The sequence below is a fragment of the Chiroxiphia lanceolata genome, chromosome 2 (genome assembly GCF_009829145.1).
Source record: "Chiroxiphia lanceolata isolate bChiLan1 chromosome 2, bChiLan1.pri, whole genome shotgun sequence".
Taxonomy (NCBI): domain Eukaryota; kingdom Metazoa; phylum Chordata; class Aves; order Passeriformes; family Pipridae; genus Chiroxiphia; species Chiroxiphia lanceolata.
This window is the reverse complement of record NC_045638.1, coordinates 27,187,348-27,212,778: the sequence shown is the minus strand read 5'-3', so window position 1 is coordinate 27,212,778 and position 25,431 is coordinate 27,187,348. Positions and strand designations below refer to the sequence as shown.

The 25,431-nt window shown below is 40.0% G+C and overlaps 1 protein-coding gene across 2 annotated transcripts in view; it reads left to right on the top strand.

Annotated features, from left to right (window-relative positions):
- The window catches only part of RASA3 (RAS p21 protein activator 3), a 127,749-nt gene that overhangs the window by 68,116 nt on the left and 34,202 nt on the right, over positions 1-25,431 (top strand). For both annotated transcript variants that reach the window (XM_032679535.1, XM_032679536.1), the window contains exon 5: positions 3,985-4,061. In XM_032679535.1, coding sequence (XP_032535426.1) covers positions 3,985-4,061 — 77 coding nt within the window. The remainder of the gene's footprint in view (positions 1-3,984; positions 4,062-25,431) is intronic.

Genomic DNA, 25,431 nt, shown 5'->3' with positions numbered 1-25,431 from the left:
TTCCCAGCAGCCTGCTGCCCTCTGCTAAAGGAAGGAGCAGCTGTTACAAGCAGCAAATGTAGACAGCAAACAAACTCTTCCTCCTGCTCTCAAACCTGCTGTTAGACTGTAACCTTATGTGAGGCCGTTGATAATACTGCAGGTTTGGATTTACCTAAAGCAATAGCTGCACCCTTGGTCTTTCCTCTCCCACTCCCTCAAGGGCAGCATTTAGTGAGCCCTTAGAGTTTGGCTCAGTTTTATTGTTTGCTTTTAAGCTTTACCAGTGCCAGAAAGTGACATCTTCGAAAGTTGCCTTAGCGGGTTTCAAAGTAGACAGGATCTGTTCAGTAATATTGGCTATATCCTGAAATAAAATTTAGAAAGACTGAGAAAGCAACAACACAAGTTGTTCTCTAGTTTGGAATGGTCTGTGTACACCACTGAGTTCTTCCAATGCTCATTTCTCCAGACAAATTGCAGCAAGAAAAAATAAACCAACACACCAGGGCTATCATAGTCCTAAATTTGAGATTCAAAAAAAATATTGTGTTGGCGTTAGTCACTAGTGGGCTGTGGTTCATGTCACCTGCTTAGCCTAGTCCTCTCCTACAACTCACCCATCTCCAGGAGCTAGCATGAGACTGCCTGCAGTAACTCTTTACCAGCAGGATGAGGAGTGAAGAGCCAAAAGGCACTCACAATCCCTCTTTCCACGCTACTGAGCAGTGAGCAGAGTTGAGCTGTGTTGAGAGAAGTGTCCCCATATGGAATAAATGTTTGGAAAACTTCCATGCAGGTGCACTCATGCCTTCGAGGGAAATGTTCCCAGCAAAATTGAGTAGGCTAATGAGAAGTAGAAAGGTGGGTGATCACAAATCTCTTGTCCAGGAGGCTTAATAGTAGACAATTACCTTTTCCAGGAGTTTTTGTGCTATCAGTGTTTCAATCCGCAATAACTCACAGCTGCATTCCAAGGAGAAAGGAGGTGGTTGGAGGCAGGCTTTTCTTGTATCTATAAAACCAGGACCTCGAGTCTGCTTTTTCTTTTCTTCTTATGATCAGTTTCAAGTTTGGTTTTCAGATAACTGTTTGTGTAGTAAAGGGTATCTTTAACAAACATAATTTGTTTTTTCCTCTGTTAGACCTTTCAAAAGTTTGGTTTGTTACTAGTTTCCTTTTGAATATTGTCTACTTCCTTACAAGAAATTCATTCAACTGATGGGTTCTTTAATCAATAATTGAAAAATGGAAGCTGGCTGGCCCCATTAGGAAGGATGTACAACCTATGAACTCACCTTCCGTATCAGCTGGAGTTTATGGAAAAGGAAGTGTTCAGCAGTTGACTTGGCACTCTGTCAGCTTGTTCCTTGAGAAGGTCCTGTCCTTCCAGATGAGAAGGTTATGCTAATAAGCATAGCTGCTTCTAGGAACATTCTGAAATATATTTTTTTAATGGAAATGTTTTGAGAAATTAATACATTCTACTTCAGAATTGTCAAACCTCCAGATTTTTCTGAGGTTTTTTGATGTGCTGAAGGGAAAAAAGGTTTATGACTTTAAAACCCAGGGCTGAGCCTAGATTCAGGCCCTGACTCCAAAAGAGGGATTCTGTCTGAGCAGGATCAAGGTACTGTTTCAGCTGTAAAACAGAGACAGAGTATTTTTTTTATCCTGTTGCATTGTCTAACCTTTCCTGCTGGTGAGTTTTGTCTGTAACTGCACATCTACTACAAGTGGAGACTCTTGTTATTATCACAGTAATTCTTTTAATAATAAAACCATGAATTTTTTTCTTATAATCTGTCAGTAAAGATCATGGCAATTCCCTGTTTCTGTGGTACTTTTAATCCATTATAAGTTGACCTTCTTGTTGAATAGATTAACTTTTGATCTTATGATACTGATTTATTGCAGTTTTCAGTCTTCCCTTTGAAAAATGAGTTATCTGATATTTTGTAAACCCAGCTAATGCCATAGCACAGGAGTAAACTTATTCAGGTGAATCCTTACATTTTGCCTAATTGATTTGGGAAAAAGCATTCTGTTTATGTAGGAGTTACATTTTCTGTGAATTAACCCTACCAGTATGTTACTGTAGCCTTATTTTAAGGTATTTGAGTTTTTAACTGGAAGTAAAACACTGGAAGGTGTTTTGGGAATAGTTGTAGGCTGCTGGTCCTAGTGATCCCATGACCTCTGTTTTGCTGTATGAAGCTTTGAGTCACTTGTTGATCAGCTGACCATTTTCAAAGCCTTCACAAGAGAAAAATGAAAGCTACAATACATAAAAAGCATAAATATTTCTATAAAAATATTTTCTTCCCTTAGTATTTTTCTACAAAGGGATATTTTCTCTGGAGTTTTTAGATCTCTGTTCCTGTCTCTCAGTTTCTTCAAAACTTGTATTAATGTTGATTTCTCTAGTAAAGGTGGTATGCAAGATAGCAATTGTTTTTACCTGTTCACAATATAACTTTGTTCTCCAGAGTCTAATGGTTTAGCTCCTGTAATTAAGCATTTGACCAGTGGAAGAGAGAGCAGTGAAGAGTAAGGGAAAAGATAGTAAAATAGAAGGGAGAAAACCAAAGTGCTTAACTACAGTTCTTAGCTGGTTCTGTACTCAGCTCTTGTCATACGTGAGTACAGTGGGCACTGCAGTGGTACTGAGTCCTTAAGAGCTGGGTCCAGAAGTGGCTTTTTATGCATCTGTGCAGAGAAGTGCTGCTCTTATGCGTGAGGACAGGCTTCAGTTCAGAAGGCAGTGACAGATGTTGACTTGTGTACACACTGACAGGGTGAAGGAGGATACCTGTCTTGCTGAAAGAGATGGATCGGGAGTCTGACAGTGAAATGCAACACCTTTGGGTTTTACATTGGGCAGGGGGGTTTAATTGTTTTGTATAAAATGAGGCAAAAGAATACCTGGCAGGAGTTTTGTTTTTAAACTGACACGTATTTGGGTCCTTCCCTGTTCAAAAGGCCAGCGAGCTGCTGTGATGCCTCTGCAACCATGGGCTTTTATACAGATTGGAGAGGCTGTCTTCCTAGTTTTGTGGATGAACACCAGTATCATCTGCCACATGTACTTGAAAGGTCGATGTTCCAGCCCTGTCACGGGAAAAACTGTTACTGAGTCAGAATACTAAAGGTATAAGTAGGTGATAGAGGTTTGAAGAGTGAAAGAGTGAAGTGCAGGAAAGTGTGGAATATGCATTCAAGGTAGGGCAGAAAAAATGGCACTGAGAAAGGGAATACACTAGGAAGGGAAGGGAATACACTAGGAAAGGAAGAGAATTGACTGTAGCAGTAAGAAGCAATCTCATAGGCTTCTTCAGGACAAGTTTTTGGGCACTGGGTTTGTTTATACCGCTCAGCCTAAGAGGACCAGGCTACTTAATTGTTGGTGCACTCCTAGCTATGCTTTGAACTGCCTTCACCAACTTTCAATATATAATATCTTAGCCCAAGTCATGATAAAGTTAGTGTGATGGTAAGGAGATGAAGACTGTCTAATAATGTTCAACATGTTTGAATGTTTTTTTGTGGGGGTTTCTTTTGGTTGTTCAGTATAGTTTTGCTGATACTTGTGTCACAATTTTATATTGTTTAATAGATTTTATTTTTATAATGTTTAAAACATATAGGTGTTAATTTATAATGCACTTCTGTGGTAGCTTTTCAATGATTGTGTTGCAGATACTTGCTTAATATTTGAAATGCTAATTATAGATAAAGCTCCAACACAACATTTTTGTGATACTCCTTATCCTTTAATAGGTAAAACATACAGAGATAAGATAATGGTGGGAAGTATGCATTGAAATGTACATAAATGGCTACTAATCTGGATTCTCTGGCAGTTGAAAGACCATAGTTACACAGTTGTTACTTAATCTTTATACTTCTTCTGGAATTGCTTGCACTAGCTGGCTTGCTTTAAGTTGGAATGGTTTGACTGACTATGCATAAAACTAACTTTTTGGTGCTTCTGGTGTCTTTCAGGGGAAGGTCCACCTCGAGCTGAGACTGAGTGAAGTAATAACAGACACTGGTGTCGTCTGCCATAAACTTGCAACACGGTAGGATTTGAAATGTAACTGCAGAGTTATGAGAAACACACAAATGTACAGTGCTTCATTTAAAAATAGTTGGAGGATTCAAAACATTGATTTGGACATTAAATGTTCTTAATCAAAAATATCCTTATTGAATGTATGGGATGTGAGATTTTTTTTGTTTTCTCCTTCTCTCCACTTTATCATTTTCTTTGTAATAGCCTTAAATGTTAATAAATCTTTTATCCAATTTAGTCATAGCATAAATACTAAAAAGACATCAAAGTGTAATAAAATAATGTGCTTCTATTTTCATTAAGGACCTTACCAGTTAAGCAATTTGTAGCACAACTTGTGTGGTGACAGTGGGTTACAGAGTTGACTTAACAAACAAGTCTGCCATCAGTTTTTAAAGCAGCCTCAGAATCAGCCATACAGTCTCATTCAAGTTGAAACATAGGTGCCATATGGGACTCAGATGGGAGTAAGATTTTGCTGTCCTCTGAGTAGAAGTCTGGAAGACCATTGCCCCCTGACCACACCAAACACTTTCAGGTGGCTACTTTAGAAGCAGTGGCAGAGCTGGTTGGCTTCTGACAGGTCCTATCAGAGCTCTGGAGTAGGTACATTTGAATTCTTTGCTGTCTGCTGTGAAGAGGCAGAGCGAATAACAGCGATAGTCTGGTGAAAGTTGCTTTGTAGGCTCTGAGTTTTAGTGAACTTGTTAAGTAGCTGCTGTATCTCAGAACAAAAATTACTATGTCAGTATAGCTTTGCAGCACCTGGAGGGCCCAACCTTCCTCTAACTACTACCTAAGGACTCTCGTCATTTTCCATTGCACAGACCAAACGATTACCACACATTCTGAGAAATCAGAGTGCAAACTTGTATCTACCAAGTCCTAGGCTGGTGTCTTCTGTTGAAGTGTTGTTTGTATTGCTGTAGGTCCTAAGACTTTGCAGAAGAGGGGGAAATAGAAGGTGGGAAAAGGCAGTTTCTTGCCTTTCTACTCCAATGTGTCTGCTGTGAGAGAGGGTATATGCATATGTGACATACAGGACAGTGGACTTATCACTTAGCTTGAATTGTCCTCAGAGCAGGCCTGGAGGATACTATGCTTAGAGAAGAGAGAACAGTTATACTGAATACCAGGTTGGGTGGTTTTTTGCTTTAGCCTTTCTGGAGATATGTATTGCACTCCTTAGAGGAGTGATACAGCCACAGAGACCTCTGTCCATGTGTTTTGAACCCCAGTTGTGGTTAAGACCCTGTGGTGTCTGTGACTCAGTTTGGCTTTGGCTAGTTTCCATGTTTATTTGTTATTTGAGTTGTAAGTGAGAGTAGTGCTTAGCAACTTAGATAAAGAAATAAGGGGGAAAAATATTTCTAGAGTATGTAGTTCCATTGGTGCAGGTCTTCATGGCAATGTCTCATGTGTGATTAATAAAAAGGGAATCATGAAGGGGAATGAGAAAGGGGAATGATTACATGAGGGGGAAAAAAAGCACTTCATTATCTAGTCCACCATTTTCTTCATGCCACACTGTTTGCTTTAGCAAGGTGTAGAGCAAACTGCAGTTCTTAACATTTTTCCACATGATCTAAAATCTCCTTCAGGTTTGTTCATAGTTAGTTTGGTTCTAATACTTAGGCATGTAAGAACAGAGTGTGGTAATTAAGCAATGCTCAGCTAAATGTCTATGTAGCTGGAATTTACCAGTGGGGAGAGCAGCAAAGGCAGGGGAGGCAGAACCTTTGTTATAGGTAGGTCATGAGTGAAAAGGAGAGACTAGGTGTATTAGGAAAGTGCAGCTTCCAGTTGAGTACTTTGAAAATAACTGATTTCCTTGTGAACAGCTTATGAATTTCCTACAGTGAGCAAGTAAGACAAGGCTGTAAAACCATGAGTGAGAACCTAGAATTACTTAATCTTAAAACCAGACTCTTTCAATGAATCTAACACTTGTAAAAAAATATATTTTTTTTTTAAATGAAGCATTTAACTGCAAAGATAAACACTATCCTGCAAATGATGTCATAGATATAACTAATTAAACGGTTCAGGTTTGCAAGGAGAACAAAAGCTGCTTCCAGTGGCTAGCTGTTTAAAAATACCTTAGAGACACCTGCCTTTTTTAAGCCCCAGAAGAGTGCTTGTTTTCAAAGACCACATATACAGGCTGAATGAAGATTAGGCCTAATTAGGAAACTTTTTTACCTCTCCAGAAAATAAATAAAGATCAGTTTTCTTACAAGCTTACCCATAGGTTTCTGTCTGTGTGCCCTCTGAGCCTGTTCCCAGTGCCACCTCTGCATTCCAGAAAGCTTCGAAAGCGGCTAGGGCTTTGCTGAGCCAGTCTGCAGTCCCATGGAGCACACCATGAACAATCAGCTGGTCGAATGGATGGAAAAATTCATCTCGGTGGAAGGTCAAATTGAAATTAAGTGCTGAGCTCTTGAACATTAAGTAGTAGATTATTTTAAAATGCAAAAGGCATGTCTGCTTCCTTAGCCCCTGCCGAGGAAGAAAAAAAAAGCAGTTTAAAAACTGTTACCTAATAGCTTCTCCTTAGGAAGTGTTCAATACTTTCATTTAGTCTTAAACCACTAAGCTGTTGTGCTTTATCAAAGCTCTTCAGAGACCCTAGTCTCTGCCAGCTGCTACAGCACAATCTCTTGGACTGAAACCCTGCAAAAGAGATTACAAGGAGAAGCATTAGTAGATTTATAAGTTATATTGACAGTACAGATGTAGGCACCACACTCAAACTGCTTGTGTCCCCCACCAACTTCTGCTGTCTTCCTCTGTAAGAACCACAACTCGCACTGGCATATTCCTTCTGGGAACAGTTTGCTACTTGTGGGCTCCCTCAGTGGAACTGGTGCAAAACCTAGTGGTCCTGGTGACTGGCTTGGGCACAATTGTCAGCTGAGTCCTCATAAATCCCTCATATCCCAGTTACAGGACTTGGGATGCAGGCACTTGATGCATATGTTCACATCATACCGAGAGAGCAGACTTACAGCCTGCTGAGCACAGACCTTGCCCAAGTGTATGTCAGATAAAAGACAACATGCATGGCCTTTGTGGCCTGGTACCTTCCTGAAACTGCTAAACACCATTGTGCTGCATAGTGAGTCACCTTGAGCGCTAGGAGAAAGAAAGTCTTACTCAGTACATTCTGGCTTCTCCCCTCTCTGTCCTTCACTCACAAAAGATCTCATGTTGTGTTCCTCCACAATTTTTACAGCCACAGCCACCTTGGCCCTCTGTACAGTCAGCTACTGCTTGTTGTGACTACCAGCATCTGGCCTTACCTTCCATTGGTGGTGAAGGCCACCTCCTGTTTGTCAAGGGGTTTGTCTCCTGCCAGAAATCAATCTGTAGTTTTATGAACATTTTTAAGATACTGAGGCCATGGAAAGAAGTGGTCAAGACTTTCCCATGCTTCCTGCTGCTTGTGTCCATACACACCCCTTTGTGCTGACACACAGCTCCTGGCAGCTGCTTGAGCAATGGTGTATTTTATTTTTTTTTTCCCCTTGTGCTTTTTAAGCTGAAATATGCCTTAATGCTGTGTATCCTAGAAACTGCACTTTTCTTTTTGTGTAATGCAGAGGAAGGAAAATGAGCAGCAGGGACCAGAGAAAGGATGGTCTTTTTGCAACCATGTTAGGTTGAAGTGTTTGAATTAACTCATGAACGCTGTGCGTATCCATATTCCATGAATACCTCTGAAAAACAATGGTACATACTTCTCCCTAAATTTTTTATGAGCCACTACTTTCCATATGCAAGATAGCCTTCCTGCTTCACAACAGAAGGAAACTTTACTTTCTGTAAACCTTTCCTCACCATCATTAGAGCAGTTTCTCTGCAGCATATTTGTGTTCAGCACAGAAAGGTGGTTCCCCAGAGGCTGTGAGGCCTCTTGGCTGTCCAGACAACTTTCTCTCATCCGTCAGAGCAACAGGAATAGCAGATATATGCATTTGTATTTATTTAATAAAGAGGAGGGCTCCTGCAGTTAGCTTTGTAGAAATCCATAGACTTCGCTGTGGTTAAGCTACTAGAGGCAACATTTAGAAGTAGTGTTCTGTATTTAGCAAGATGACATCTTGCAGCATGCCTGAAGGAACAGGCCACTGAACTCCTGTTGAAAGTCAGAGTGAGCTGGGAGCCTGGCTCCCTGATCATCCTTTGAGAATTCCAACATGTGTATGTAATTAGTCACATTTAAATGTCTGTATTTATTTGGTGTCCCCAGCTGCTCCTTCAAGTGTTGTCTTATGTCTTGTCTCTTAGTTTTAAAAAAGCTTGCAAACATCTGCTTTGGAGAGCTCTCCCCTCCCCCCACTTCTTTTATTCTCCCACCCAGTACATCTATATAGCTAAATAACAACATATGTGGTTCAGTAGCCACAGTTTTCCATTAAGTTTCATAAGTCTACAAATACATTATCAAGGCTGAAATTTTATTTGGTAAATGAAACATTTGTAGCTCAGGTGTGGAAGATGTGGCTGCGCTGCATTAATTTAAGAATTAAATGCTATGCAACTCTCTTGAGAACTCTGCAAGATGTATTCTGACCATGTGGAACAAAGTTAAATGGGCAGTTTGCAAGAGCAAGCAGGAAAGGAAACAATAAGTAGATATGACATCCCTAAGATAAACACTTCAGAGGTTATTAAAAGAACAGTGACTGAGCTGTAGGCTTTTAAGAGCTTTAAAAGCCTTCTGAAGAGGAAGAGGGAGGTAAGGAGGAAGATGTCATTTATCACATGTGGTTAAAGCAGAAGGTCTTTGCCTAGGGGTGTGCTGGGACTTGGTGATGGTTCCCCAGCCTTCTCTGCCATGTGAATATAGCCCAGAGCATGTAGAGAGCAGCATCTGACCTTTGTCACTCGTTGCTCATATTATAGATTTGAATTTCCTTGTCCATGAGCATTGCTGCTCACCAGTTGACAACCATTGTGCTAGATCAGACTGACTTTATGTAACTGTTTAAAATTCTCTTACGCAGTGTGATGTTTCTAAGGTTAAGGTAAATGATGTTTCACTTTGAAAATTTTAGAGGCTCAGCCTCTCTCTTTTGTTGGTCACAACTCATGAAGGGCAAAGTCATATGCCAAGTCTGGCTGGAAGCAGTGAGATAATGGCCATTCGTGCTTGTAGATCAGCAGTCTGCATCCTTAACTAAAGAGGAAAACATGATCCCATCTTGTCTGGTGAAGGTTTTCTGCTGTCACCTGTGATTGCATTTGGAGACACCTTGAAAAACTGGAGGAGTCCAGCTAGTCCTTCACTCATGGAATATGTTTAAATGCATTTGTGTAACATTAAAACATACAGGCATCATCTTGGAGTCATCTGAGAATTTTCCTTTACTAACTAGCTTGTTCCCTTATTTTCTTGTTTATGTTGGAGCTAGTTTGCTTTCTTGTAGGTAACTATCTTCATCATATCCCAGGAGTAGATAAAGACTGTCTGAAGAGTTGGACTAAAGAGAGAAGTTGGAAATGCATGGCTATATTGTATCTGTTGATGCTGAAGACCACATTTTGTTGGCTTTCTGTTGTGGCTTTCTTTCTGATGCTGTTAAGAAGGAAAAGCAGGACTGCAGACAGGATGGCCAACTGAGTTTTAGATAGTATTTTTCTCTGCCGTTTTGTGGGGGTTCTTTGTTTGTTTGTGTTTTCTGAATTCAGTTTTAATGCAGAATACACTGTGACTCCATTGCTTGGTGCAATTTCTTTAATCTCTCATAGTATTCCAGTTTAATATGTGATGGCGCTGCTGGGTGAACTCTGGTTATTTGTAAGAGCAGAGTTTGCTCCTCTCTTGAGTGTGGTGTGTGCCGTACTGTATTTTCCTTTTCCAGATGAGAGGTGGTGTTCTGCAAAAATGTCAGCAGGAACCAGGAGGTGCTCCTTCATGGAGAGAGTGTGCTGATGACAGTGTTTTGTTACTATGTGAGGCAGCCACACTTGGACTCAGGTTGTTGATGGTATGTTGGCCTGGTGCAAGCTGCAGCTCCTGTTGAGTGTGGAAGTAGCACGAGGCCAGAGCTGGCAGTGGCTGCTCTTCTTGTGATGTTACAGCTCCTGGTGCTCTTTGCTTACATTCGGAATGGATTTCTGAACCATCCTGCCTTTTGGGTTTGCTGCTTACAGGTTTAAAGAATGTATGTTTATGTTGCTTTAGAGAAGTTTCTACTCCACTGCAGAGACATACAGCTTTGAACTCGCTGCAGGGTCAAATGAAGCTTATTTTCCTGCCTGAAATATGAGCTGAATCAGTTAGGGGAAAAAAGGTATTGCTGACTACAAGCAGGCCAGTTTAATGTATGCATCAATCAGGTCAACTCACAGTATTTTGAAAAAGTTCAACTTCTGTTTGCTCCTGGGAGGGAATGCTAATGAAGGCATAAAGTAGTTTCAAGATTTCATTTAAAATAAACTCATACATCTATTAAAATGTGTTACAATCTTCTTTCTCTAGAGAGCATACCCTGCATCAGGCTGTGCCTTTTTCTGCAGGATTGCATCTTGATCATGCTTTTAATCTTACATGGGTTTCATGACAAAGTGGTGGGGAAAGAGTGGTTGGAGGTTAGATCACATAATATCTGATATTTTTATTGTGAAGTGCTGCAGTACTGTGGAATTTAGGGAATAGGAGGGGAAGAGAGAAAGAACAGATATGTATATCTGTCCAAGGCTTTAACATAGTGCCTGATTTTATTTATTTTTTCCTTTTCTCCAAGTTCATGTAGCATTGGGTTACACTGCCTCCCCTTTGCTTCTCCATCCCCACCATAACCTCTCTTGGCTGTTTTGTAGCCTAAATCAAGTTTAAACTCTTCACTCTCCATCAAACCTCCCCATGTATAGAAATACTATCTTCTCCTACTGCTAGATTTCCCACTGAGGTTTGTTTCACACTCTTCACTTTTTTCTTCAATGCTTCTCCGCTGTTCATTAAATTCTTGTTTATGTAAATCACAAACAAATATCTTCTTTTCTATAATCCTAATCAAGAGCAACTTCGATTAGACCCTCTTCCAGCAAAACATGTTTTAAACTGCTCACTGGTTTTGGATTGAACGGTCATCATATGACTGTGGAATATGTATAAAACTGAGTTTGTAATTCAAGACTTGAATATACCTCTTTAAAGTCAACAACTTTAACAGTAAGTGCTGCTATTTAAATAACATCAGTGTACTTCCTGTTTTACACAGAGTAAACATAGACTGGGATTATAAATGGAGGCAAACTATTCAAGCATAAATCCTTCTGATAAATGACTTAATTTCTAAATGTGCTTGAGGTCACTGTATTTGTAAAAAATTTCAAGAACCATGAATTGTTAGCACATTCAATACACTGATAGTACCCCAAATGTCTACGCTTTTTACTTCACTGATGTCCTTTAATGATGATCAGCTGGAGCACTTCAATCAGTTCAATTGTGTTTGAGGTAAGGCCCTTGGAAAAATTAGTTAGTTGTCTTGCAACGTGAGCTCTTTGAAGTATGCCATATTTAGCATAATACAAAGGTAAATTTCATAGAATATCACAGAATATGCCAAGTTGGAATGGACTTACAAGGATCATGGAGTCCAACTCCTGGCCCTGCACAAGACTGTCCCCAAGAGTCACACCGTGTGCCTGAGGGTATCATCCAAACTCTTCTTGAACTCTGTCAGGCTTGGTGCTGTGACCACTTCCCTGGGGAGCCTGTTCCAGTGCCCAGCCACCCTCTGGGGAAGAACCTTATTCTAATATGCAACCTAAACCTCCCCTTACACAACTCAGACCATTCTCTTGCATCCTGTCACTGGTCACCACAGAGAAAAGATCAGTGCCTGCCCCTCTTCTTCCCCTCACAAGGAAGTTGTAGACTGCCATGAGGTCTCTCAGTCTCCTTTTCTCCAGGCTGAGCAGACCAAGTGTCCTCAGCCACTCCTCATACTGCTTCCCCTCCAGGCCCGTTGCGATCTTTATTGCCATCCTTTGGCCTCAGTCTCTAAGAGCTTAATATCTTTCTTAAATTGGGGCACCCAAAACTGCACTCAGTGCTCGAGGTGAAGCTGCTGCAGTGCAGAGCAGAGCAGGACAATCTCCTCCCTTGTCTGGCTGGCGATGCTTTGCCTGATGCCCCTCAGGACACGGTTGCCTCTCCTGGCTGCCAGGGCACTGCTGACTCATATTCAACTTGCCATCAACCAGGACCCCCAGGTCCCTTCCCATGGCACTGTTTTCCAGCATCTCATTCCCGAGTTTGTCTGTACATCCAGGGTTGTCCCATCCCAGGTGCAGAATCTGGCACTTCCCCTTGTTGAACTTCTTATGGTTGGTGATTGCCAGTCCTCTAATTTGTCAAGGTCTCTCTGCAGGTCCTCCCTCCCTTTGAAGGAGTCAGCAACTCCTCCCAGTTTTGTGTCATCTGCAAACCTGCTTAGCATCCCTTCCAATCCTGTGTCCAAGTCCTTTATGATGATATTGAAGAGCACAGGACCCAAGATGGAGCCCTGTGGAACCCCTCTAGTGACAGGTCACCAGTCTGATATCACCCCATTCACTATTACCCTCTGTGCTTGACCTGTGAGCCAATTGCTCACCCACCACATGATGTGTTTATCCAGCTGTGTGCTGGACATTTTGTCCAGAAGGATCCTGTGAGAGACAGTATCAAAAGCTTTACTGAAATCCAAAAAGATTACATCAACTGGCTTCCCTTGATCAGCTAGGTGGGTTACTTTGTCATAAAAGCAAATCAGGTTTGATAAGCAGCAGGACTTTCCTCTCATGAAGCCGTGTTGGCTGTGACCAGTGACTGCATTGTCTTTCAGGTGTTTTTCAATACTTGCCAGAATAATCTTCTCCCTAACTTTGCCAGGCACCAAGACTGACAGGCCTGTAGTTTCCAGGGTCCTCCTTCTTGCCCTTCTTGAAAATTTATATGCTGTCTCATTCTGAATGACTCTTGGGATTTCTACAGCTTTTGTGGCAGGCACTTAAGCAAAACTAGTGCTGGAGAAGTTTCTAAAGGAGCAGTGTGATGGGATTCAAAAATCACACTTGTCTCTGCAGATCTTTTTATCTGTTGTTCCAAGAGCGATATTTGCCAACATTGTATTTAGGTAGCAGAACAGAGAACTAGGGATGGACATCAAGGTATGATAGGAATAGGGGAAGGTGAAGGGTAAAGGGGAAGTTACAAGGCCTCAGGTGTCAAAGTTGAGTGGCTTTTTTTTTTGGGGGGGGTTTTCAAATATAAGGAAAGTAAAGACATGGTAAACAATACCTAGGAAATACTCTTTATTAACACCATTGTTCACAGAAGAATTTTTGAGAGGAAGTTATTGCAAGAAGTCTTACAGTGTGTGTGGCAATAATGAGAAAATATCTTTTGCCCTACTCCATCTGGATGAGCTACGGATCATGTGCTTCTGGGTATATTATTGTACTGAGAATGCAACTACTTATATACTATGACCAAGTTCTTTGCTGAGTCCACTGTGCTAAGGTCACCTGGCATCTACAATACTCTCCATACTCCCCTTTCTTGTTGTAAATCTTTGACTTGAATGCCATTTTCTGGCAATTTTGGTAAGAGTTTATTGTGAAAAATTTTATCTATGTTGCTAATTGTGTATTTGTAACATACAAAGCACTTATGAGTCAGAAAGATTAAAAGTCTTTTAATATCCATTTTTAATTTAATAGCACTTTGAGATCAGTCATTTTCACTCTCCCACTCTTCTCCTTCCCACTGTGCAAGACAGGTTGCTAGTTCCTCCTTTAATCATGAGAAAAGGGAAATATTCTGAAAGAAAATGCAACAAGCGCTGAAATTGTCAAGGAGGCTCAGCTTTTGGAGGCAGTAGTGTCTGCAATTAATTTTAACTCATTTTATAGTTGACTTGTTTCCAAGCTGATGGTTTTGTAGTAATTTCTTAACAGGCTTCAAGCAGAAACAAGACTGTATACAGCTGTAGATGTACTCACTGCAGGTGATTTTACCCTTTTAGTTGAGTTGTTTGTCACTGCTGTATTGTCCAGTTTCCCACCCTACCAGCCTAAATGTCACACTGGTAAGAGGTGGCACAGTGTGACAGCTGACTCTCACTATTTATGAGTCAAAAGTTGCCGAGAATTGATGAACTGCCATATTCCTTCCCGGGGACATCCAGTGGTGCTTTCTTCTCTGCAAAGCCTTTGAATTTAAAAAAAATTAGTAGAATTTAAGTATCTTTTGAAATATCTACCACTTTTTCAAATTTTGCAGAAATTACCAACTTATTAAAAAAAGAAATCATCAGTGAGAGATTGGTGGACAAGTAGAAACAGAAAACCTAAACCTGTATATTTAGGAGACCAGGCTAAAAAGAGTGCTGTTAAACTCAGAAGTGTTCATGGAAGAGATACAAGAAGAATTGAAGACCTGGCAAATATGTCTTACAGTGAGGGAGTGTTTGATTCATGCAAGAAAAACTTCAAAGTCATGAAATCACAGTATGCACGATATTCAGAGGAGAGTCCTTTTGATTGTATGGTTACTTTATTCTTGCCATAGTAATATCCAGTGTTGGGAAGCTAAAGGTTCATCTAATGGGAAACAAGTAGTAAAACACTTTTTTTTTTTTGTCATGATTGTTAATCAAGGTACAGTTTAGTGAAGAATATTGTAAGGATATTGTAATCATTGTGAGTCTTTTGAGTTAAGCCTCAATTGCTTTTAAGAATGTGCTCTTAGGATGCAGTAGACATCATGAAGATGCTGCACAACTTGACTATGTTAGAGCTTTTATCACTGACTTGAAAGAGACCACACAATATTATCCCAATGATCCCTTTTGGGTCCAAAATATGAGGAGAAACTTAATGAAAGTACAAACTGTTTGTCCAATAACTGGAATTACAGAGCTCATGTGGGCTACTGATTACAACTGGATATACCAGAATGCCCATCTGACTATGCCCTAATTTGAATCTTGTTTTTCCATAAGAAGATCTGAAGTGGTAAGACACTAAAAACCTTTAATAAAGAGCACACACTTTACATTGTTTTTCATCACTAGAGGTTTAGTACTGTACAAGCAACAGTATAGCCACCACTTGGTGAAGCAGTCTTCTTTGTATGAAATAACCATAGGTTTTAGCTGAACTAGGACATGACCGACCTTCCAGAATAGAAAGTAAAATGGCACAGTGTGCCAGTAGAAAGCTGTTTACAATTTGTGTAATGCTTTGCTCCTAGTAGAGTACCAGGTTTACCATTTGGATGTGCTTTCATTGTGCAGGTAATCATCCCTGATGCTTTTTTACATCCAACAAGTCAAGGTGTTTTGTCTTCCATTAAAAGTCTGTGGCTTCCTCTCAAGGCACCTTCCAGGTATAACTCTGTGGTGACTCAGTACTAGAAAATTGCTCAGAAAAGTCTATTTGTTGTTGTTGTTCTGAAATACTGCCTCTAAAAACTGTATGTCTCTCTATTTTTAGAGGAGAAAGCAATCAGACATTCCAGGTCGGTATTTTCCAAATGTCTTAAAAATTGTGGACAGTCTTGAGTCTGGTGCTTTAGCTTTACAGTTATAGTGTTGCAGAGGATAGTGCTTTAGAAGGTTTCACTGCTAATGGAAGTTTTTGTCTGCAGGATCCACTTTCTTTGGTGTTGCCACAGAATGGCCACAAAACATCCTTCCTGCAATATCTGTATTATATTCACAGTGTGATCCTTTAGACACAGAACACTGTAAAGCATGTCTCCCTGTAGGACCAGAGGAATGATTCCAAGTAGTCAAGACACCATCCTGTGACAAATGGTTTATGCATCCTGTTTGATCTCTGATCTTGCCAAATCAGAGACCTGGTCTAGTGGGAGGTGTCCCTGCCCATGGCAGTGAGGGTTGGAACTAGATGATCTTTGAGATCCCTTCCAACCATTCTATGAATAGCTCTATCTGCATTAGTGTAAAAAATTTAGGTAAATGAAACTTAACAAGCCTGATCTGGATGTTGCTATTTGAATTACTAAAGAAGAGTCCATAGTTCTGCTTCCCACCTTTCACAGACTTGGTGTATCTGATTTAAATCAAATATTTCTGTTGTGTTTTTTTTTCTTTAACTAAGCATGGTTTTTGAGGATATAGTGCCTTGATTTTAGTGTTAAATAACTGGGTTTTATTTTTTACCTCCTCTACTTGATTACTGCATTGTCTGTAATCACAATGAGATACATTAACATCTTTTTAGATACGCAAATCTTGACAGCATCAAGTTATTAATATTATTTTGTGAATTCTAGTTTATGTAAACTGTGACAGAATTTGTTTAACCTTAGCCCAGTTCTCTTATTAAAACAAATACAGTGCTTCAGCATCACTTTGGAACTTAGTTGTCAACCTAACTGCCATCAGGTTTAAGTAGGGCTGATGAATCAGCTTAATTTGAATTTCTTAATGAAAGTATTGCATGTGTAGCAAAGATCACATGCTCTGCCCTTTAATAATAACTATTGTTAATTAAGATCCCAGATCGTCTGATTATTTATATAAATGTGATCAAAAGTTGTTCTGAGTTATTTCAAGTTGTGTTTTTTAAAGCATTAAAAGTTCTGCCTACTTCAGATGTGCCAAGGCATGCTCATCACAGAAGGCTGTAGCCTCCATGATGTGTTTGAAGGAACCTTTGGTTGCTTTTATGGTCCACAAATAATTACTTCTTTTCTTTTTAAATTGTGACCTATTTTTCTTTTGCTTTTCATGTAGAAAGGTGTATTTGCTACTACATCTAATGAAATGTATGATATGAGAATCTATGTGGAAGAGTATTTAAGGATTTTAGTGGAGAAATCATTTTACTTGGATGAGAAGAAGCTGGCTGGGTTTACATTCAATTGGTACCATGGCTTTTGTTAAACTATCTCATTCCCTTGCCTTCCCTTCCTGTGCACATCACCCAAAAGATGTTGAGATTTGATCTAGACTCTCAACTGATGCATTCCCTTGGCCCATAGAGTTCTGGGTTGTTGTGCCCTTTGGTTCAATTGTGTCATGGCATGAGATTTAGATACTCTTCTCCAATCTGCTGTACTTCATGTTCTTCCAGTTCTTCTAGGTGTCCCTGTTCAGGTCACTTACCAGCATGTCTGAATTTTTATTTAAAATATTTCCATCTGTGGCTAACCTGGGGTATCTATTTGACTATACTCAGCACTTGGGAGGAAACCCTCGCCAGCTAGGTAGGAAACCCTAGGATGTCCTGCTTCTGTTTTGCTCCTTTGTTTCTTAGAGTTGAAAACCTCAACTGTCACACACCCACACCTACCCACTCCCCACCAGGGTGCCTTACTTCCTTCTCTCTGTCATAAGTTCTTTAAGGCTTCTGCTTTTAATCTCTTCCTTATTTTTTTATTTACTTCATAACCAGATTCCTGCCAGTATGTTCAAAAGCTTTGGGTGATTTCTTGGTAACTTTTGCTCTGCCAAGTCATTCCAAAACTGGTTTCTTCATTTTGTCTTCTTGTCATAGGGGTATCTAATAATTTTAGATGCTTCTGGCCTCTGCTGGCTGGCAGAGGGGAAGTCGGGACATGTTCATGCAGTTTGTTTTGTTTGCAGCTTAGTTTGTTTGCTTATGTGATCATGCACGTATACAGGCAGGCACTGCCTGGAAGGAGGGATTGTGCTGTGTGCAGCTGTGTGCTCCTTCCTGGGAGCAGGTTAAGCTGGAACTGTTCTCAAGACAGAGATCATTGCAGTTTGCTTTCCATAAAACCTGTATATCCCGTATAGCATACTGAGACCAACCTACCTTTTCAAGTAAATATAGAAATGGCAGGGGAGATTTCTGTGTCACTGTCTGGCTTCGTTATTTAGCCTTAACAGCATTTCTGTTTCTGACTCCCATGCTGCCTTTTGGTCTTTTTTTTTTCTTATCAGCCTGTACAGACAGTATCTCATTGCTTCTATTTAGTATTGCTGTAGGCCACAGTCGGCTCAGCTAAAGCTTCTCTCTAGGCTGTAATCGTTTGTTGGGTATTGTAATTGTTGGCATTTTGTGCTTCACTCCTCTTGCATTCCTCACCACACTGCTTTAACACAAATGCTTCTGCAACTGCCTTGATATGTTGACCCACTCCCTGGCTTTCTGCCATACTACATGAAATTCAGATTTCCTCACTTGCCCCTACCAGAATCAATAGTACCATCATTAAGCAAATTTATCCTTTTCTGGTTGTGTTTCTACCCTTTATAATTTTTACATACTTCTTGCTTTGCTATAACTTGTATTTGGGTCTTTTGTCTCCTCTGAATATCAGTATGTGCTTAGAAATAATTTCTTCTCCTTACTCACCCTTCCTCTTTACTCTTCTGTCATTAAGCTATCTCTCTGTGTTAATAACTAAGGTTTGCAAGTCTGAGACCGAGGCAGGAGGAAATGATGTCAATGCCAGTAATAGTCACTAAATCAGATCAGTTTAAAATTTTAGTGAGCTTGTGTCTTTGTCTAAAGCCTCAGGGCACTGTCACAGAAGATAATTTAACCAATTTTTAGTATTAACATAACTGAAGATTTTTAGAAGTTGCATTTAAGAAGCTTGCAACTCTCCTGTAACTGACTTGTAAACTGGCTTAACTACTAATGAATTAACTCCCTCTCCTGTGAGAACAGGATGGCTGACACCCAGTTTTTAGTCTGCTCTCTTTAGTACAGGGTACAGATGGTACTCTGTAAATGTGTGGTTTTAAAGGTCTTTCTAGAGCTGATGTTTTGAACTATAGTATGGAGGACAGCACCCAGATAAGTAGCAGAAAAAAAGTCTGTTTTCAGACTTCTAAGAAATGTATAGGTATCTACTGACACGAGAAAATTTTGTGGTTTATTTGAAGTGATAGTGGTTTTAGGGATGCATATGTGTTGTCATTATTTTTATCTTACATTTAATGAAAGAGGTTTTTGCATTGGCTGTAGTTTTACTATAGTATCTCTAATAGTATTTGGTTTAGAATGGGGAAGTAGGGGTTGTACTTATTAGCTGTCATTTGCTTTCTATATGTTATTTATTGGCTTTGTATGAATATTTGTCCCTGTTTTAGTAGAAAATATCTTCAGTAAAACATCTGGGAAAGAAATTATTGCTTGAACCCAGACATTAGCAGACAATTCCTCTTCCTCTGCTCTGTTAGAAGGAAATCACCATTAACAGCCTTGTGTTAACAAGCATTGTGTGTGTGTGACAGAAATGTTGCACATACAGAGCTTTCCACTTAAGACCAAAAGCTGATCTGGGTGATGCATGAGGCTGCAAAAACAGATCAGCTCAGGAAGGAATCTATGTTCAGGATAACATGAGTTTAAGAACATGTTTAAATGTTTTGCTGGACTACAGCTATTCTGAACTGAACTGGGAATGGGAAAGAAAAGGCAGTACTTATGTGGGGTTGCAGCTGTAATCTCAGTTTCACAGTTTCTGTTGTGCTTTTGATGTAGAGGCTTCAGAAGGTATTTTAAAGAGAAAAAACCCCAAAATAGTTGCCTGCATAGCCTGTTCCTCTGATGTGCTTAAGCTCTATCAGAATGGGGGGAGTTTTGAGTGTATAATGTATCTTGTATATAAACGTTTCAGAGCCAATGCCTCAGATGCTGTATAGCCTTTATTTTAAGAGAATACACTTAAGTGACATGCTGATCCCAGGTGAAGAGCCATTTGTTTCAATGGGGCAGGATTTCATTTAGTGCCATAGATCTTTGTGGCAGAAGGAGTTGTAACATGAAGGGGGGAAAGGTAGCTCCAGTTAACTGTTAATCCTCTTGAAGGTTAAGGGGATGGCAAGTGTTTGTTTGCTTGTACACCAGAACTTGTTAGTTCTCCAGAATAAAACAAAACAAACTCAAAAGGAGGAGGGTGTTATCCATAAGGGCTAGGGTCCTGCTGGAGTTCCTGAAGGAGAGTGGTTTTCCTGGAGGGGGTGGTAAAAGAGGTGGAAGGGTAGACTTGAGAGCAGCAGTGTGAATGAGGATTGGATAAAGATTCTGGTTTCAGATTTCCTGGAGAGACCAAAAAATGTCTTAAAAAATCATGATGATAAAGCACTGGTCTGTGAACTCGGTGCTACACAAGCATTGATGTATTTTTGTTCAGTACCTACTTGAACACTGTTCCATCCTTTCCTTTCTCTGGTTCATTCTGCCAGGCATGGTCGGTGGTCACCGGACACTATGCAGTGCTGTAACATTTTGTGTCTGTGTGGAACATAACATGAAGGTGAACCCGGGCACATCACTGCAGGCAATTCACAGTATGTGAGAACTGCTTTCAGAGGAAACTGGTCTGTTTCTCAGTGCAAAAAACATTCAGATGGGACGAATAGTAGGAGATATACTAGAGTTAGTTCATTTACTGGGAGTGGGCATGATCCTTCAGCTTCAGATGATCATCTGGAGGACAAGGACTTGGTGTAATACATTGATTCAGTATTGTTAGCCTCCTTATTCCCTTGGGAGAGGGGCAAGGCAAAGTCAGTGTATGAACTGGTAAAGGTTGGGAAATAATAATCTTAGTAATTTTGGCGATGAAGGCAGAGTGTAATTTAAACCCAGGATTAGGTCGACTGTAAAAATTTTTGCCTTATTCCAGAAGAAACAGGTCACTTGGTCAACCTCTTGGCAAAAAAGGGTTGTGTGTTTATGTTAAATCCTGAGTGGAGATTCAGTAGATTACTTTGTGGAAGTGAAGGGGAAGTGCAAGGATTGTCTGAAGGTGCACAAACAGCAGTTAAGATGTAACGCTTGGTTAGACTCAACTCAGGATACTGATTCTGAGTCTGTCTAGTAGGAGATGAAGAACTATGAGAGCAGTTATACAGTGACACACTCTCATGGCCTCCAGAAATTTATGATTCAGGTAATTTCTGAGCTAGACTTAGCACCTTTCTGCTTGTTAGTGGTGAATGCAGTTACATCCAGACAAAGCCCCTCTAAAACATGTGTATGTAACTGGTTTATTAAGGTTACATACATAGACAAAGGGAATAAGGAGGCGGCCTGGGAATAGTTCCTGCTTACAGTAGAAGGTTTTCACTGGTCTGAGAGCAGCTACCATGTGCCACCACAGATGTGAGATTTGCCAAAGTATATATGAAAGTCTGTTGTGCAGCATTAAATCAAAGTTCCTCTTAAACCACTGGCAATGAGTGTGGAGCTCAGCTTGTGATGCAAGGCTGCACTGAAAGAAAAGAAGATTCAAGAATGAGCTTACCATGGCAAGGAAAGGAGAGAAAAATCCATCTCTTTGCTGTCAAACTAGGCAAAAAGACTGGACTGCTACATTATGAAGTTAGATTAATAGCCTATTTTATGTGCCCTAAGAAGCCCAGCCACAGAGGGAGACTATTCAGAGGTACTGTGTTATCCCTGGAAGACAAGGTTACTCAGGATAGTACATATGTTAAAAGATGACTCTATAATCAGTAGGAAAGAAAAATTGGGGGGGGGAGGGGGGGTAGAAGGGAAGAGAGATCCAAAGAGACTTAAGAAGATAAGTCAGATACCCAGCTCTGGGGAATGTGCATTGCCAAACAAACACTTAGCATAGGCCAAAGATGCATTGTTTTGATGACAATTATGCCACAAAGTTTGCTTTTAAGTTGATACTTGTCTGGTCAGGCTTGTCACACAAAGTACTGAGTGTTCAAGTAATCATTAGATCACTGGAGCAAGCAAGGAGGAAGTCTTGTCTTTGAAATGATGCAGACAAGAACCTGAGTATGGCCAAAAACATGTGCGTATGAGATGGAACCAAGTCTTAAGATAAAGAAAAGAAAGAGAGGTGAAAAAAGTGGAGGCTGGAAATAAAAGAATAAGATAAATGAATAAACTTGCCAAGCATCAATATTGATCCCAGAAACCAAGCAATTAAAATATATGGATTAGGTACAATGAGAGAAAACAAATATATAGAAAGAAGGATGTATGTATTTTCTGTTGAGGAATCACAGTGTGACTTGAGAAAAGAGAATGGGAACAGTGTGCTGTTCCCTACCTGGGCTGAAAGTGGGGAAAGAACTGAGCCTGACTTGGTATACTGGAAGTAATTTAGTCTGGAAGAACGGTAAATACGGATATGTGTTTTAAGAACAGCTCTGTCCCTTCTGGTTTCTTTTCTCTGTGTCTGTTTTTGCCTTGGTTGTCCATTCTGATACACAAGGAGGCCAATGACACATGTGTGTCCTGATCACAAAGCCTGTAATTTTTAAATAATTTTTGCAGTTCCAAGGAGGAGGCATGGAATGCCCACGGGCTTGGATCATTCTGGTGTTGCTCACCTGTGTTAAGCCTGGTTTTGAGTATGTTTGTTTAGGGGCTGTGTCAGAGGCTACAGCCTACAACTCTTAGTTGGCAACCCAGAGGCAGAGGAAATGCCTGTACTGTCAGATATGAGCTAATTAGTCTTTGTTGAAAAATCTCTTGATTGTTTTCAAAACCTCCTCCTCCTACCTTCCTCATGAGGCACGAGGGCATGCTCATGGTGTGTTTAAGTTTTTGAAGTTTTCTTTTAACTGCTGGGAATTTTCCATATCTTATTTATTCTTGTGAAGGTTTGGTCATGAACCACACTGAAAACTGAACTGTCTTGTTTCTTGAAACCTATTAATTTTATAAACCACAAACAAAATATAGTGAGGCAGCTGCTTTGAGACTTTTGTCATATGACCCAGCACTAACCTTAGCTCAGCCCAGCCAGGCAAGCTGTGAGGGATGGCTCACCCTGCCCCAGCTGGGCTCCAGATAGCTAATGATCAGAAACTACTAGTTGGGTAGAAAAGATTCTGGCAGCTCCCAGACATTGTTCCTCGGGGGTCTGATGAGTTACTTGTAATTCTTGAATAATCTTTGATTGTCTAGGCTTTTTTTCATTATCATTCATGTATTGTTCTGATACATATATATGTTAATTCTGTAGATGATTAGAGCAATGGCATTTTATTTTTAACGGTTTTATTTGCTGCATCCCAGCGTGCTCCCCCCTCCCCCCCAAGACAATACCTTTATTACACATTCCTTTTCTTTTTCTTTTTTTCCCCATCTATTACAGATACTAACTGTCAGTCGTAATAATGTGATAGCCATGTGGCAGAATTGAGGTTCCATTTTCTTGTCTCTGAGTAGCTGACATTTTGTTCTAGCTCTTTTCCTGCTTGCCAAGTAAAGCCAGTGTTCTGGTACCAGGTCGGGAGAGGAGGAGTGTTAATTCACCCAGTAACTTTCCCATGACTGACGAAAATGGCTGTAACAAAAGCAGCCCTAACATTACATTGTCCTGCAGCTAATGAGTCAACCAGACCTGTGTCTTGTTGAATTTTATTGTCTCTCCTCATAATGTTTTGTAAGATACAAGAACCAGAATGAACTTCTCTCCAAACACAGCCTTCACTCCTTAAAATCCTGTCTTCAGTCTTTTGCTGGATTTCTTCAACATTCTCAAACAATAACCCCTTTTAAATTACCTGAAAGACTTGTGATACAGTCTATGTCAGTGTCTGTTTCCTGTTTTCCCACATTTTGTTTCTTTCAAGGTTTTTCTTTTGTATTGTTTTTTCTTTTTGTATTCCAACTGCACACAAAGAAACAACTTACTCTTAAGTCATCATGACTGCACAAGAACATCTGTGTATTTTGTTTTATTCTTTTTCCCTTTTTTTTTTTTGTTTTGTTTTGGTTGTTTTTTGGTTTTTCCTCAGAGAACAGAAAAACTACCCTCCTGTGTGAAATGCCCCTCTAGTGTAGCCTAGTGCTGTTTCTGATATTTGACGGTGAGTGATACTTCAAATATGGTATGATTGCTCCAGTGTTGCACCCTTCCTGATCACTAATTTGGGATTTCCTGATCTGAAGGAGGTTTATGGACCATTAATCTTTAATAGCTGCCTACAAATCTACACTCCATGAGTTCCTGGTTTGAATCCATGTGTTCTTTTGGCATCCATGACACCCCATGGCAATAAGTTTTGCAATTTCATTGTGTGGAAAAAGTACTTCCTTTTTTGTTTATTTTTAAACCTGCTGTCTGGTAATTTAATTGTGCGCCCCATAATTCTTATTTTGTGAGGAAATGTTCTCCACACCATTCATGATTTTGTAAGCTGTTTGTGAATGAATAACTTCTGTTTTCTGAGCTGGAGAGTACAGACGTGGGAGAGCTATGAGTGATTAGAAGTCGTCCTCCCTGTGTTTTGTAGAGCACACACAATTCAAGATGTGGGTGCCCAGTGATGTACATTGCTGTGTTCTCTCCAACCAGCTGGTGATACTGTTTGCCTTTTTAGAATCACAGAGGATCCCACGAGGATCATCGAGTGTGTACCCCTTAGTGTGATCTTCAGTCTTCTTGTACTTGTAGTACTGTGTGAACCTATCTAGATTGTACCTCTTCTGGTACAAAAATGATTTCTGTATTAGCGCAGAATATTAATTTTTTTCCTCCCTCTCTACAGAATAAGTAATAATAGGTCTGTTGTTAAACTGTATTTGAACTCCCCATTGTATGTTACCAAATAACTTGCCTTGTGGATAAAGTTGGGGAGCACTATCTGTTACTGAATTTTTATCTATTGATATTTTTAGTATTTTTTTGTATCAAAGTTACTGTCTCTAAAAACATTAAAATGGATATTACTTTTCTTCTGTTTGCAATATATTTCATGCTGCAATGATATTACTACTCACTTGCCCAAAGAGCTTCAGAGTTTGTCTTCACTGAAATTTTCCAGTTGTAATTGTAAATACTTCAGGCCAGCAGGGTTACCTGTTGGAAGCAGAACTTGCTTCAGGAGGGAGAGGCCTGGCAACTGGCTTGTCTTTGTTTCCAGCTGGTGCTGCTTTCCTCAGTAGGTTTTAACTTGTGAAATGCGAAACATTTTTTCACTTTTTGGGAGAAGTTGTGTTGGGTTTTTTCTTATTTTTCCTTTTTTTTTTTTTCTTCTCCGCCAAAGGGGTGTTGAAATGAAAGTGCAGAAGTGCAACTTTCCCACCATGGAGTGCAGCAATACCCAATTTGTTCCATGTTGTCCTTCCAATGTCTCTTTTACTGCTTCAGAGCAGAGCTGCTGGACATGGAGAAAGATGGTTGTGTCATATTGTCTCTTAGTCTGTTGTTAACACATCTTTACAAATAAGCCCATGCTGAATTTTGTTAAAAGCATTGAGGCCCTCATGAATGTTATTCTGAGGAATTACCTAACTACTGCTGGGATCTGTCTGTGTGGGTTTTTTTAATCTTCTGTTAACAGAAGTAAATTCTGGTTATGTCTTTTGGTTAAATAAGTTGTCAGAGAATTTTAAAGCGCTGATAGCTCCCAACTGGACAGCAAAATCTAACT